Below are 16633 nucleotides of genomic sequence, written 5' to 3'. Positions count from 1 at the left end.
TACACACATACATTTTCTTGGTAAATAAGTTCTTTTGGTAAAAGTTCTTTAGGTAAATATGTTTCTTAATATTAATATAAGTCCAGTATCATTATTAGATTATTATTAGAATCCGTTATTTGGTTCCAAAGTTATACTAAATAATACGAGGATCTATAAATGTGCCGTTTCTGCCGCGAAGTCGCGCGGAGTTGCTGCTACCCAGCGTCGAAAGTCGTGCGGAGTGCAAAGGATTAAAATGAATCTTTGAAAATAATTACACTTCATGATAGTCGAAAATAGTTGTACATCATGTATTAATATATTATAATGCAACTTTAAATTGTTTTATATGCCAAATCGATTAAATAATACAATTAAAATATAATATTAATAGTAATGAAATAATTCAAGGAAAACCATCATCGTCTTCTTCCGCCATTTCTTTTGCTAATTCTAAATCCTGTTGTTCCCTCTCTCTTCGTTCTTCCGCGGATTCAAGATCCTTCCCATAAGATTTTGGTGGATAACGCATAGCTTTGACACTTTGATTATGTAAGTCTAAACAAAACGTTATTCTCTGATGGAACGCTAAAAGTGGTTCTCTAGTACAATAAATATCAGTAGTCTCTTTACTACGCATATAACCATTTTCGGGATCCAATGTAGCTTCTATTACTCCATCACGTATAGCTTTTGCTACTATAAATTCAGCGTCAACACCAGAATCTAAACCGAGTTTGCGTGCAATATCGGCAGGTGAAATTCTCGAATATGAAAGTCCAATGGAACGAATAGCAGTTTTAATAACATTATGCCTTAATCTTAAAATCAATGTAAAAGTATGATCTGTTCTGAATTGTGGTCCAAAGTTTTCTAATACCTCTCCAAATCTTTGTAAATTTCCTAAACGAACGGCTTGTGTCAATTGGAAATATGGAGCAAGAGCACGACGTAAAGCAGCCTGTCTAAATATTTGTCTTTCCGGTATATCTCCTAATAAAAGTTCTACTGTAACTGCCAATTTCTGCACGGTTTGTCTAAAACCAATTGCAGTAGTTTGCGGTGCTTTACGCATTGCCTGAACTAAATATTTATGAGCTGCAGAGTATTCTAATCTTGCAGCCTTAATTCTTCCCAAATAATATAAAAATCTTGCCCATTCATTGTTACTCGCAGACTCAGGAAAAGTTGATTTAAGTACAAGCTTATCCGCTTGATCATACAAATTATAATGAAGATAATTCCGTAATAAACAATTAATAAGAACAGCTTGACCTTCGAAATCATTACGCAAAGTAGCTGTACGTAACCGGAGATGTAGAAAAGCTCTTATTTTGGAAAGGTTATTGGTTAATTCATAAGCACGCGAGTGATAGAAATAACACTTAGCTGCTATTAAATCTATAGTCCTTCGATTCTGCATTACGATCTTTTGCATAAGAGCTTCCGAGCACTGTACCGCATCGTCGTACTTTCTAGTATCTATTAATCTCACAAGTACTAGTAAATGAATATAAGCATCAATTTCTGGTAATAAGATAGCAGAAGAACTTCTAAATCTTTGAATAGCTGTTTGATTGTCATCTATCTCCATTGGTTCATCTACCCAAACTAAAAGTGCTTCGCGTTCTGCTGCTGACTTCGTATAAAATCCACCGATGAGCCCTCTCAATACAATGGGATTTAATTTGCGACGTGTATTAGGTAAAGTACGCAGAGCACGCAAAATAAATCGTGGTTCTTTGTTTTGTACAGCTTTTTCAATTTGACGAGTGTGCTCTCGAATCTCGTGAATAACAACAAGATCGCTATCCTTCTTATCTCCCGAATCACCTTCTCCGTTTTGAGTATCAGTAACTTCTACTTCCATTGCTTCCGTAGTTCTTCCGAGTACACCCATTTTGATATCTATATCAAAAAGTCGATTTAATATAAATGTTGCATATAATATAAGTGCAAATAATTTCTTCTAAAAAAAAAAAAATGAGAATAAGAACTTATTTAAATTCATTATTAGATATCCAATATTTTTATATATTTAATATTATATTTACGTTTAAACAATAAATTCATACAAATCGAACTATATGTCAAAAAATATTTTCATGCAATTACTCTTCTATATGTGCAAATTTAACAGTTTTGTAATAGCAATTAATCTCTAGTTTATTTTTACGATTATTTAATATTTTAATATAATTTATATCTTTATATTACCTTTAATTAAAGATCTTCTAACCTCTAATAAAGCGATATGCAATATGTCAATTCACTGCTTTTTTATACTTCATGGACTATTCGCACAGCAACGACGTTCATGTGATACATGCAGTGACCTCTGTTGTTAACACGAACAATCAAAATTTTCATTTCTGCGAATGAAATTTCTTCAAATAATACTACATTTTCGAAAACAATTTATACGTAAAAATAAAGCTTTTTTAGAAATTTAAAAAGTAGAATAAAACGTTTAATCTTTTATTTCCCAAATGAGATCTTGTTCATCAAAATCAATTAAGAATTATAAAACGTAATTAACAGTTCTTGGTAATCACCAGATAACGGTTCCAACTAACAAATGAGTGACTGTTGTTTCATAGAAATAAATCTTAATAATTGACTATTCTAAGAAAAGGTAGGAAAATAAAAAAAATATAAATTAATTTTTATAATCAAAGATTACAGTGAGTAAATAATTTATGATTAATCCTAATATTTAATTGTATTTTAATCAAACAGTTTACTAGCAGTAACATTCGAATAAACAACTCTTAGAGAATCACTTGATCACTGATCGATGTTTTTGACTTGCAATTAGTAAAGGATTATATATACGTTTGATCGAAAAAGTGATAAAAATAGTGTCAGTTTTTGATAAAAATAAATACATATTAAGTTAAAGAGAGAAATAGAAAAAAAGAGAAAGATTAAATATGTCGATACATGTGTATCTTAATTTGATTAGAAGAAAATAATAGTCAAACTATTTGAAATATAAATATTTTTAATACTCTAAATATTACAAATGATAATTAATCAGATTCAGTGTTTTGTTCAAATTTGAATGAGAACGAAACTCTGTCCTATTCTGTTTTGGATATGGTCAATCAAATGGATAACTCTAAAACTTCAAAATACGGTTTAATATCTTGGAAATTAAATAAGAAATCTTTGGATTTCTTATGGAAACGACATTATCGTGAAAATGTTATAAAATCAGATGAAAACAAGTGGAAGAGTGAAGATTCTAACACTATCAACGTGGCACCATGTAAACCACAAAATAATACTACCAATAAAATACAACATGGTTTTTTTGGAAATATTAAAAAGCATTTTGCAATACGCAAAGCTAAACAAAAAGTAAGCATATATTTATATATATTTATATGTATAGGTTTTCAACATTATAACAAAATTGTTTTAGGCAAACAAATCCATAACATCTGATTATCTTAACGAGACCCAACAAATAATTTCTATGTTTGACAATGAAAGACCGACAAAATCTTCCAATGATATTGACACACCAGTGGTCGAACGATGTCTTCCTTCTGCAGATACAGATAATTCATTGACCACTGTTATACAAAATACTACTGACGAGAACAAAGTTAATTGTAATACTCAATTTTCTTCACCTTTAAATTGTGAGACAGATATTTATTCGGAAGGAGAAACGAAGAATTTGGAAGTACTTAATAGAGAATGCGATACAAAAGATAAAATTCATATCAATTCATCGCTAGAGTCACCAGCACTGCAAACTACAGATGAAAGACAAATAGTACAACATACAAGTAATACAGATACGGAAAGTGATATGGCAATAAATGATGAAAGTAAGCTGAAAGCTTGTCTCACTGAAGAATTATTGAAATTAAGCAAATATGGTTGGTATTGGGGTCCCATATCTGGAAACCAGGCTGATCTTAAACTTATGTCAGAACCAGATGGTGCATTTTTAGTTAGAGATTCATCCGATGACAGGTACACTATCATTTTTACTTATCTTTCCCTATAAAATTAAACATATTGATTCGCAAAATATATTTCATCTGATATTTATTAACAGGTATTTATTAACATTAAGTTTTAAGTCATCGGGAAAATTACTTCATGCCAGAATGGAACACAGTAGGGGTCTGTTTTCATTATGCAACCGTGGAGAAAGTAAATCCTTTACTTCCATAGCTGCGTTGATTGATTATTCTATGAACTTCAGTGAATCTGCAGTAATTTGTTATTCGAGACCCAAGTATCCTGGTTGTCCGTCATTTCCTGTAAGGCTAACAAAGCCAGTAAGTAGGTTCACTCAAGTCAAGAGTTTACAATATCTTTGTCGTTTTGTTATACGACAAAATACAAGATTGGACAATATTCACAAATTGCCATTGCCAAAAAGTATGAGAGGATATATAGAAGAAGCACATTATTGAGATAAAAAACGATGCAATTTAATATGTGGTAAAAACTTTAATTGTATGACAACTAAAATGTCAATGTGATAATTTTAGAGTATTGCTAATAAAAAAGATATTAATCTATATTTAGAGATAAATTTTTTATGTGCTTTTACATATTTATGTAAAAAAAAAACAAAAGTATTGGCAATGTAAAGAAAACGTGAAAGCACAACCAGAATAAATGCATTTGTTAAACAAATAGATATACAAATACATAGAATTTGATAGAAAAATATATTTTATGATATCTATACGATATAAGTACAAAAAGTATATTCTATAAACTTCTTTATATATTAGCAATACGTTATACGTTTATTTGTATACAAAATAAACTATTTCTTAGATTAGTTAAAATGATAAATCATACAAATTTGTAATATTTACAGCTTGATAAATAGTTACTACAATTTGCTTCTTATACTTCTGGTGCAATATGAATTAATTTGAACGAATTAGTAAACGTCTATGTACAATTACTCATCAAATTGAGCATACATTTAGATTGATAATAAATAAGATGAGAGAATGAATAAAAACGAAATATATATTCATAGTTTATCTAACATAAGTGCAAGCTCACTTTTGTGAATGATGACTTTTATGAATGTGACACAGCAGCATGTCTGCTTTTTAAGATATTTCATTGACACATTAACCTTGATCAATAAACTTATAAAAATTATTTAGAAAAACAACCAATTATAGTCACATAGCTTGATAATGGAATATTTATATTAGAACGATGCAAATTGTAGGAAAAATTGTAACATCGTGAATTCCTCACATTTGTTAGTCGTACTCTCTCCATTAATTTATATAGTCTATAAATATTATATTAAAAACTAGCGATCTTTTAAAAATGTCGCTTTTATGTGATAAACAAATACAGATAATTTCGACTTTACAAATTCTCATCTTGAATAAGAAATAATTTTGTAATTAGAAACAAATAAATTAGCACGAATAAAAGAGTCATAGATTTATTATAAATTACGTCTAAGCATGGAAAGTGTAAAATAAAAATGAATCAATTTGTAAAGTAAGTAATTATCTGTAAATAAAAAATAAAAAATATACATTCTTACGTTATTCTTTCTACATATAATAATTTCAATAAACTGTTTGGAATAATCAATATTTAAATTCGTTAATTAGAACATAACACATTCTCCGCATTTTTATTATCTCCCAAACATCCTCTAACTATAATAACATTGTGAAATTAATGAGCTTAGCTAACTAGCTCTAAGCTAATAATTTTTTTTATACACACGTGGGAAAAAGAAAGCAATATAAAGTTTATTAAGAAAACATTATAAAAGATAAACGAGGTGTGAAAAAAAGATAAATAATAAGATCGAAGCATTGAATTTTGGTGATGCCGCTACGTAAAATTGCAGAAGGTGGATTGGTCGATTAAGGGGCGCATATGTCGCTGTACGTTCTGCACAAGTTTAGTAGTAGCAGCAGCAGCATCAGCGGCAGCTGTGGTGGCGACAGTAGCGGCGTTTTGAGCAGGAGTGTCAGCCTTATTGTTAGATGCGGTGTGGGTTAGCGATATAAAGTAGTGTCGTCATATGTCGGATGATTAACGTCAAATTTCGGCGTGGTCCGCGCAAGTATGAGTACATAGCCGAGAGAGCGCGTCGTACCGACATGAAGCTAAGTAAGAATAGAGCGCGAGTTTTATTTTATCCAACGTTAAATATAAAAAAAGGAAAAAAAATAAATATTAAAATACGGGAGAGTAGAATAACAATTGAAAGTAAAGGAAACGAACAAGTCAGTGATAGTAGCCGATGAGGAGACGGAAAAGGGGAAGAAAAAAGTTAAAGAACGTTTAATCGCGCCAACAAGTGATACACGTAACATTGTTACGTGTTCATAAAAGAAGTGCAAGGTAGTAGAGTAACCTTCTATTAAACAGAGAACGAAAAATAAAGATAAAGAGAGAGAGAGAGGAAGAAAGAAAGGATAAGTGAATAGCTAGCTAGCGAGCGAACGAGTGAGTGAGTGAGTGAGTGAGTGAGGGAGAAAGCAAGAGTGCAACGAGTCACTGAATTTAAGAAGAAGAATAGTCAGGAAGAAGAGAGGAGAAGAGAAAGAGTAGCGCCACGGTGCGTCGATGGGACGCGCCGTGCACGGCGTCGTGAGACGGGCGAGGTACGACAGGAACAACGGCGACCAAGAAGATATTCCTCGATCTCGGAGGAAGAGGAACGAATACTGGTCAAGAGTACGGCCCAGAGCTAGATTCTTACTCGACGTTCGTTTGCCGACTAAAGTTTGTTCCCTTTTTGAATACGTCACCGAGGAGGGTATTTGGAAGTTTGGAGGTGACGCGTGTCGACCAGGTGGTTACGGCGGCGGCTACAGCGGCTACGGTAGTGGCGGTGATTGTGGTGGAGGTGGCGAAGCTGGTGCTGGTGGTGGCAGTGCTGATAGTAGAAGTAGTTATAGTAGTAGTAGTGGTGGCCCCAGCAAAGCTATTAGTGGTGGTAGTAATAGTAGTGACGGTGGCGACGGCGACGGTGGCGGTCGTGTCGACGAAGATCGTGCCGGCATACGCGTTTTTCATCACCTACGAACAACGCTGACGACAATTAACACCAATAGAAAAAGAAAAAAAGAACGCGACAGGAGGGAAGAGTAATAAGAAAAGTATTGGAAAAAGTTGAGGGATACGATAAACTAGCGTAACGCGACGACGACGGCAGACGCGAACATCGCCGGCGCGACCATCACCGTCGCCGTCGTCCTCGAAGTCCGAGAGAGAAGAAAAGAGAAGAGAGAAGAGAAGAGAAGGAAGAACGACACGAGATACTCCTTCGGTAAAGGATCATCTTGAATGCGGTGGTGCGCGGTGACTCGCAAACGCCGCACTCGCTACGACGACGACGACGATCGAGAGGAAAAGAACGATGAAAGAAAGGACGACGTTAACGAAGATGAGGAGAGAGGCGGAGACAGCAAAAAAGGAGATAAATCATCTCGCGTGATCCCACTCCCTCCCCTCGAAGCGAGCCTCGAAGATGTCGTCGTCGTCGTCGTCGCCGTCGTCGTCGTCTTTTACTCTCAGGTTACGGCTTGCCTCGCGATGGAACCTCGATCTTAGGTATTACGACGACAACCTCGAGGAAAAAGAAGCCGTTCGGACGATCAAATAGCATAGAAAAAGAAAAACAAGGACTGGAGTTGAGCACGCGGAACAACCGTGCACGCCGCTGCCGGTTGCCCGTTCTCTGAGTCATCTCCGTGAATTATTCCCTCCTCCTCGACCTCAACCTCACCCTCCTGCGGTCCTTTACTCGAAGATGAACTCCATGCTGTATACCCTGTACGGGTTCGCGATATTCTTCATGATATTCTGGTCGGGCATGTGGATCGTTCACGTGTTGGCTTTGATAGCCGGCCGTTGGAAACTTCATCGTAAGATTGCTCAAATACCAAGTTACGAAACTCCCCTGCCTGGCGTTTCGATCATCAAACCGTTAATGGGAGTCGATCCGAATTTATTCGGAAATCTCGAGACATTCTTTACAATAGAATATCCTAGATACGAATTGCTCTTCTGTGTCGAGGACGATTCCGATCCGGTGTTGATGCTAGTCGGGAAATTAATAGAAAAATATCCTCAAATAGAGGCGCGAGTTTTCGTAGGTGGTCGCAACGTTGGGGTCAATCCTAAGATCAACAATATGCAACCGGCTTACGAAACGGCGAAATACGAGCTGGTACTGATCAGCGATAGTGGTATAAGGATGAAGGAGGACACTCTGTTGGATATGGTCAACTACATGACCGATAAAGTAGCATTGGTACACCAGATGCCGTTCACGTACGACCGTGACGGTTTCGCCGCAGCCTACGAAAAGATATTTTTCGGTACGGTACAATCAAGGATGTACCTTGCGGCCGATCTCTTAAGAATAAACTGTCATACTGGTATGTCGGCCTTACTACGTAAGGCGACCTTGGACGAAGTCGGCGGCTTGAAGACCTTCGGTGTCTACCTCGCGGAGGACTTCTTTTACGCGAAGTCATTGACCGACCGTGGTTGGCGAATAACCGTCTGCTCGCAGCCTGCATTACAAAACAGCGGCCACTGCGAGTTACACTCCTTCCAGGCAAGGCTCAGGAGGTGGGCCAAACTTCGTGTCGCCATGTTACCCACCACGATCGTCTTCGAACCTCTCAGCGAGTGCCTCGTACTTGGTGCCTGTGCCTCCTGGGCTGCCAGTGTTCTATTCGACTGGGACTCTTTAGTTTTTTATCTCGTACACATACTATTGTGGTTCATGTTCGACTGGACGCTTTTGTGTGTCGTACAGAACGGGCCATTGCCCTTCAACAAACTCATGTTCGTCTGTGGATGGCTTCTCAGTGAGATCACGAGACCCTATCTCTTCATTCAAGCCGTCCTGGATCCTCTGATACAGTGGCGTTCGCGCGTTTACAAACTCAGATGGGGCGGCGTCGCGGAGGAGGTCAAGACGAAAGTAAAATACTAGGATAGCAAAAATCGTTCTTTCTTCCCTCCGATTATTTTTTTTTTCTTCTATATTTTATTCTTCTTCTCTTTCTCTCTTTCTCTTTCTCTCTCTCTCTCTTATTCTTTGTTTCATTCGCTCGCTCTAATTCTCACTATCTTTCTCTCCATCTTTCTCTCTCTCTCTCTTCTTTCTTTATGTATATTTTTTTTTCTAATTATTTTCTTCCTCGTCGCGCAAATTTTGAAGAATATTAGTGATACTCGATGGCATATCGCGCACTGATTTATATCTTGCGTTACATATCTACGATATTTACCATATTATGTACGATATGCTCTCTCTACGTACGATGATTTTTCTCTCTTTTCGCGTATATCATTTTTTTTTCTTCTTCTATCCACTTCTATAATTCCTCGCAAAAATGGCACGAATCGGGTCGTCGCGAGATTACATGAATTTCTTTTTCAACTGGATCGATAAAAAGTTTTACTGCCTACTTAAACGTTTGATCGATAATAATCAAACGAAGTCAAATTTATGAAACTCGTTCGTCAGCGTACGTATTATAGGAGAAGAGAGGAAGCTGAATGATAAGTTATTTATCGCGAAGCGATGTACGGCTATACGTGTATATATATATCGTAATGTTTAATAATAATATTAATAATAATAATAATATAATACATATATATATATATATATATAATTTAATTCTCGCAACTATATAAATAACAATTTATAACAACTGACCACTCCAACAAAACTGAGACCTGATACAAAGTGCTACTTAATTAGTACAATTCTCGTCTAACATCACACGTTATCAGAGAAAGGAGAAATAAAATACTCTATAACGCTTATCTTAATTTTGATATGTTTCACGAATGAATACCAATTCATGCATAAAATTAATCGTTTATCACACACTGGTATATAAACGCAAACGTGGATTTTTTGTATACAATCATATGTTTACTTTTCTCATCACTTCTTACAATATTAAGTTAATATTTAAGTGTAAATATTTTTGTTCTTTATAAATTTATTCTGACCCAAATGACATTATTACAATTCGTCTAAGATCATCAATCTTTTATCTTTATTTATCATTGTCTGGGTCATTCGATGTCACCTTTAATGTTCAATTCTTTCAATCCTTTTATTTAATTATTTAATTCTGTATACGTATCAGTACTTTGATAAACATTATTTTTTTCATAGGACTTTTTGATTGAAATATATTTTTTCATTTTTCTCATGCTTTGTTTGATATATTAGCCTTTTTTTTTTACATAAGTTAGTTGACCTTGTATTACATTTATATTCATTAATGCAATTGTCTTTGTGTCTTTCCTCGTTCGTTCTACCTCGTTTCCTTTCGTTTTTATTTTATTTCTATCAACAATTGATCATAAATCGTTATACGAGGACACTTTTCATATGCACCTTTCACAGTTCATAATTATTGTAAGATTATGCATAAACGTTATGATTTCTTTTGTCCATCATTTCTTTACTAACGTGAATAATTTTTACTCAAAACTTTTGTGTGCATATAAATTGTCCTGGGTTCATAAATTGAAAGAGTTTATTTTATAATGATTATAATTAATTTGTAGAACGATAATGAGGTCTTGCATAAAATAATAAAAAAAATATAACCACTGTTCTAACTGTGCCACGAGATCAACTGTGAATACTTTTGTCGAACAAAGAATAGAAACTTAATCCTATTCGCATCCGATGCATGTAGTTTTCAACACTCTCACATACAAAAATCTTATAACATTCATACATTGATGTCATTGATACATTCCAACATTCAATCTTATAATTAGAATATTTTTAAGTTTAATAATACAGTTGTTTAATTTGTTATTTTATCGGCGGTCGTATATACATTAATTCACGTTCTTTGCTATTTCATTTTTAATTGAATTTATTCATTTATCAAATCGATTAATTACGCAAAAGCAAAAAGTAGAGAAAAATAATAAATTGATAGAAAATTGTTGTATCATTTATTATCGAGTAGCCAAAAACATTATTGTTGTTTTAATGATGTTTATATTAAATATACAAATTCAAGTATCGGTCAATGGTTTTGATAATAAAATTGTAAACAATTCTGAATATTGAATTAATCGTTTTGATTTGTGGATGGTTCAAAAATTTGTTTTTTTTTTTGCATATACAAAAATTATGTGTTCATTGAATTTAACAATTTAGCTCATTCGGCTCTTTATTTTTGCCACGTGTATTTATTCTTTCTTTATCACCTTCGTCGACACTAAAATAAAATAACATTATGTTATATTCTAATTGTAAGACAATTATTACGGAATTTCCAAATATTTTTCTTCATAATTATTAGTTTGTTAAATATACGATCTTGAAAAGTATAATTTCCACAAGTAGTTTTGTAAAATTTTATAAAACAAGAAAAAAAAGATAAAGGAAAAACCACGTTTTAAAACAAAAACAATTTTGTAATTAAATCGCATTGGTGATATCTTTGAAATTACCATGGGAACATAATAATATGTTAAAATGATGATAACAAATACGTCGACGAGGAAAGTCAATTTGATTAAAGGAAAATTATTATAATAAAAAATTCATCACTTAATCTCGAATATAAATATATTTTATTTAAGCAGAGATTTGAGATTAATTTTTGATTTTTTGAAAAAAGCAATTTACGATAATGCGAATTATTGAGAAAACTTTGATAAAAAAAAACTTATTAACAAAATTGTGCACGCAAAAGAATTTTTAACAGATAATGGTGAACCACCGAAGGAAAAGACAAAAATCATCGTGCGTTACGAGTTTGAAAATATATCAGAGGATATGCGTCATTGCTCGTGATTTTCAAAATTGTCGCTTTTTAATGTTATTTAAAATACTACACTAAACCCGGAGGAACAATGTTAACGCCTACGAAAAAGATTTCTTTTTGCAAGTTGGTTACAATTTATGTTATCAATTATTTCATTTCAAACTTAGCAAATTCATCGTAATAATTACAAGAAATAAAAAGTCAAATGTAATATAATAATGCAATTTAATATTTTGCTCAATATAGCATATCATATCCAAGAAAAATCGCTCAAGGTATTTTTAAAACAACGAAAGAAAACGATAACATCATGGAAATATGTTAAAACAATCGTAAAGTTAATGATAAAATTAAAAAAAGAATAATATTTCACGTGCTATTCTTGTATATATATATATATACAAGAATATATATGTATACAATATAATACATACATATATTATATAATGTATACATATATATATATATATGTATACAAACATAATATAAATCGATAATTCGAAAGAATGTAATACATAAAAAAATTATATTACAAAATAATTTTTTTTTCTAAAGTTATAAATTATCGTTTTATTTGATCGTTAAAAAGATTTGTTCTCAAATCATAACGATACAAAAAATAACACATCGCACGTGTAATATTTTCTTCGATTTTATCTATGTTATATAGCAAAAAATCTATCCTATCAATGATTCAAAAAATAAACGGGGGGAAAAAAACAAAGATAAAAAGAGAGAGAGAAAGAGATGTTACTTTTTTTTAATCACGAGTTACAAAGTGTATATCGTATATGAAACTTTTAACTATACGTAAATATGCGAGCGAAGGTGTATTGTAATATGATGTGTGTAAAGTACAGTCTAACATATATATGTATACATATACGGTGAGATACGTGCACGTGCTTTTACGCGTGCAATGAGTGGGTGGGGGGGATAGGAAATGCATATATAGCCGACAAGGAAACACAACGAGCCGCGTCTCTTACACCCCGTGCTCGTTGAAATGCGACGATTAACAAGGACCATTTTAGGTAAGACAGATATTACTAGGGAAAGGGAGAGTAAGAGAGAGAGAAAATATCGTGAATATCGATCGTTACTCGTTGCACGAACGAATCGACGATACGTCAGTATTTTTTTTTTTTTTTTTTTGAGAACCTCGAGCGCATTCAGAAAGAAAAAAAGAGACAGAGTGAGAGTGAGTGAGTAAGTGAGTGAGAGAGAGAGAGAGAGAGAATCCGACGTGACATTTCAGCAGTGAGAACGCAAGCGTAAAACAAATGGATCGAACGATTCATACACGACCAGTTACAAAATTGAAGAAAGTAATCTCGAATAGAATTTTGAAATAATTAAATATCTAATATCTTTGATGTATATTAGAAAACAAAAAGAAATGAATACGTTTCCTATAGGGTAAACTTATAAATACATGGTGTATGTACAGGAGCCAACCGTTTTAACATGAATCTCTTGAAATATTTGGTTGTTGACAAATTGGATACATTTTTCTAAATATAGAATATTTTTCATTATAAATTGTTAAAATTATAAACAAATATACATATGTATATATAAATATATATAAAAGCAGCTATATAGAGTTATACGGTTTGCTCTCTCAGCACGGTAGAATCTTGATTATTCAGGTGGTTATCATCATCGTGAGGAATGAGATAAATCGATAGTATTATTACTCATATCAGTCGAGATTAAACATACGAAGTTTAAATTTGATAAAGAAAGAATCAAAGATCAACGACGACAATGTATTATACATTTTTGTTTCTTCTTTTCTCTTTTTTTTATTTCGAGATAAAGCATTATGTATCGGAATAATGAGATTCTACTGTATATGTATACATGGATTGTCCCAGATAATCCATTTCTAGTTACAATATATAAATTATTGATGCTGGGTTACTAATCTTATTTAAATTTGAAATATTGAAATGGAACACTTACTGTAACATGTATCAATAACATGTTTTTTTTTTAAATAGAAAATATTTCGTTTATATTACTGTTATGAAACATTTTCATAAACTCTTTACAATGTTCTGTATTTCATTAAAAGCAATAATAATGCTATTTGACTGACATTTCGTTAACTTGAATACATTCGTGACCGACATTGTTCGAGAGAAACATTTATCTGAAAATACCACATGGAGAACAACTTGAAATATAAAACGTATTGTTATATTTAAAAATAATATTACAATTTAACAAAATCAAAAACTAAATTGAGCAAAGAGATTAAACGATGAAAATATTGAATTATATTACCATAACATTTAAACTGTAGATTTTGAAATGATATAAAATTACAATGTCGGTGTATTCAGTTAAAGAATTTTAAATGATGTAAAATTATCAATCGCGAATATATGTTTAACATATTACACGTAACAAGAAGATACAGATTATCTCTGGGACATCCTTTATTATTATATTTATATCGGATATTGTTAAATAGAGAAATTTTTGATTGCAATAAAGGTGCTATTATTTCAATTTCAATTGAATATTCATTGTTATGAAAGATCGTTCGAGTATCCGTTTCTGAACGTTATTCCCATTTTATTCAACCTAGAAAAGGTTTGTTCGAAGCACCCATTACGTGCATAAATATGAATTTCTTTTGCGCGCGTTTCCTCGTATATATAAATACATACATACATGCAAACACACACACACACACATACACGTTCAGATTTACGCTTATGGGCTTCCGTCTTGTGCTTGCGTTCTTACGAAGAGAAAGGTTTCGTCGTGCTTTCACATTCATTCGTCGTTGAATGCATCCTTTCGACGAATTGAGAGCAAGACTCTTTTCTTTTTCTTATATGTTTTTTTTCTTTTTTTTTTTTTTTTTCACTAAAAACAGACTGCCTCGTCTTAATGGAACCGCATTGCCTACTAAATTCGTTCAAATTTCGCGCCACTTTTTGCTCCTACCCTCCTATAAAAGAAGAAAAAAAAATGGAAAATTCATCCCCTTCTTCTCTCTAAAAAAAAATAACCCCAAAAAAAGCTTCACCGCGTTGTTCAAATTATCGTCGTAGTTTGAAGTATTTCAAATCAGATTTTTCGCGTTTTCACGAAAAACATTTTCGAAGATATTCAAATCTTTGAAATATCGCTTTGTTATAATCGATTATTAGATCGAATATTATCTAATTAATAAAAATTCTTTACATAATTCTCCTTTACCTTGCGCCCCCACCCCCCTCCTGCGTAGACAACATTTTTGCGTATTATCTGGTTCCATTTAAATGGGACAATCTACCATATTTCATATCAATTGATGCGATAGAAATGAGAGAAATAGAAAAAATTAATCAAAATTTGTAAGCTAGACAAAGAGAAAATAGTAAATTAGTAATGGTGAAATCTTTTGCGATACCATTGAAGGAAGAAACGATCGCGCAATTTTCAAAAGTGTTATACGAATGATTTAACTATAAATATGATATAAGATAATTGAACTACAATGTATGTTAAAAGATATTTAAGATCAACTGATCTCTAATGTATTGTGAAATCGAAACTCGATTTAAATGGTCAAGAATCAAATGGTTTGAAATGTTACTTTCGAACTTCATGGTTGTTTTTTAGTCTATAGTTATATAGATAGATAAATAGATAGATAGATAGATTAGATAGACAACTGTTCTTCTTAAACATTGGTTCCTTAAATTTATTAGGGAATTACGGTGTAATTAGTTCTAATGCGAATTAGTTCATAGATTATACATATATATATAAACACATACACACACATACACAGTCACATGCTTACGATGTTAAAACGCAATAAGCATCGTGCATCGTGTTTACGATCGATCTTACATTACATATCTAGGACAAATAAATGAATTAATTAAGCGAGAGTAGCAAAGACAAAATGATAGTAATTTTTGTTCATTTATTATTATTATTATTATTATTATTATTATTATTATTATTATTATTAATTTTTGTTATTCTCTCTCAGCACGCGACATCTTTGTAAATATACATATAAATATTAAATACATTAAATAGCGCAAATTTGTACGTTTTGCAGTGACTGTTGCTTTAGATTCGTTCGTCGAAATGGAACGAACCTAAGCAATCTTTAGACGCTATATGGTGAAGCCTCGATTATGCGAACTAATTTGGTAATACGACGTTACACTGCACTCTACTTTCTCGCGTTCGAATCGACTTTTAAATCGACGAGGAAGAAAATTTACGAAATCATAAAATTTGATTCGTAATTCATTTGTCTTTTCTATTTCATTTCTTATTTTTTAATTTTTTTGTATAAATAAGAACCTTAATAGCACGAAATATTGAAAAATGTTAAATACATGTATATTTAATATTAAAATGAGATTCAATGTCTTTTTAATATTAAATACATATGTATTCAATATTTTTCAATATTTTGTGCTACTAGGGAAAGTACTTTCAATTAGTCTAAAAAGAAAAAAAAAGAAACAAACGATTGTATAAAAAAAAAGTACAAATTGTTGTTAATAATTATTTTGTTTATTCGTTGTGCGATCCGTATAGCAAATTATGCATTTATAAGTTATTATTTATGATTGCAAATCATATCTTGTTTAATTTAAGTTATGTTCGAAAAATAATAAGTTGTAAATAGTGATACGTAAGGATGTAAAAAGATGATGAAAAAAAGAAAAATGAAACAATGAAAATAAAATGAAATAAAAATAAAAGATGTATAAATTTCTTTCGTAAGAATTTTGTTCACTGCCGGCTGACACTGTCCACGCGATCGATTAGTTTAAAAGTTCGTATAAATAGTCGAGGTTTCATCGTATTTTTTTTTT

At 32.3% G+C, this 16633-nt stretch overlaps 3 protein-coding genes across 4 annotated transcripts in view; 2 read left to right on the top strand and 1 right to left on the bottom strand.

Annotated features, from left to right (window-relative positions):
• Window positions 1–279: 279 nt before the first annotated feature.
• On the bottom strand, window positions 280–2340 carry Rpn3 (regulatory particle non-ATPase 3). Its single transcript, XM_015331599.2, has 2 exons — window positions 2200–2340; window positions 280–1890 (listed from the first exon to the last, which is right to left on the bottom strand). Exon 2 carries the CDS (start codon window positions 1880–1882, stop codon window positions 389–391), a length of 1494 nt encoding a protein of 497 aa, XP_015187085.1. The 5' UTR covers window positions 1883–1890; window positions 2200–2340; the 3' UTR covers window positions 280–388.
• A 262-nt stretch (window positions 2341–2602) lies between these two features.
• Window positions 2603–5525, top strand: LOC107070848 (uncharacterized). The gene is made up of 3 exons (XM_015329393.2): window positions 2603–3345; window positions 3410–3972; window positions 4058–5525. Exons 1-3 carry the CDS (start codon window positions 3082–3084, stop codon window positions 4419–4421), a joined length of 1191 nt encoding a protein of 396 aa, XP_015184879.1. The 5' UTR covers window positions 2603–3081; the 3' UTR covers window positions 4422–5525.
• Window positions 5526–7765: 2240 nt separating this feature from the next.
• Window positions 7766–16633, top strand: part of LOC107070842 (ceramide glucosyltransferase) — a 38963-nt gene continuing 30095 nt past the window's right edge. For both annotated transcript variants that reach the window (XM_089170401.1, XM_089170402.1), the window contains exon 1: window positions 7766–8950. In XM_089170401.1, the coding sequence (XP_089026527.1) occupies window positions 7766–8950 (1185 nt within the window). The remainder of the gene's footprint in view (window positions 8951–16633) is intronic.

This window comes from Polistes dominula, unplaced genomic scaffold (genome assembly GCF_049000335.1).
Source record: "Polistes dominula isolate Pdom_NZ unplaced genomic scaffold, Pdom_raw_medaka contig_15, whole genome shotgun sequence".
NCBI lineage: Eukaryota > Metazoa > Arthropoda > Insecta > Hymenoptera > Vespidae > Polistes > Polistes dominula.
The sequence above is the reverse complement of the archived record's forward strand: the minus strand, read 5'-3'. Positions and strand labels throughout refer to the sequence as shown.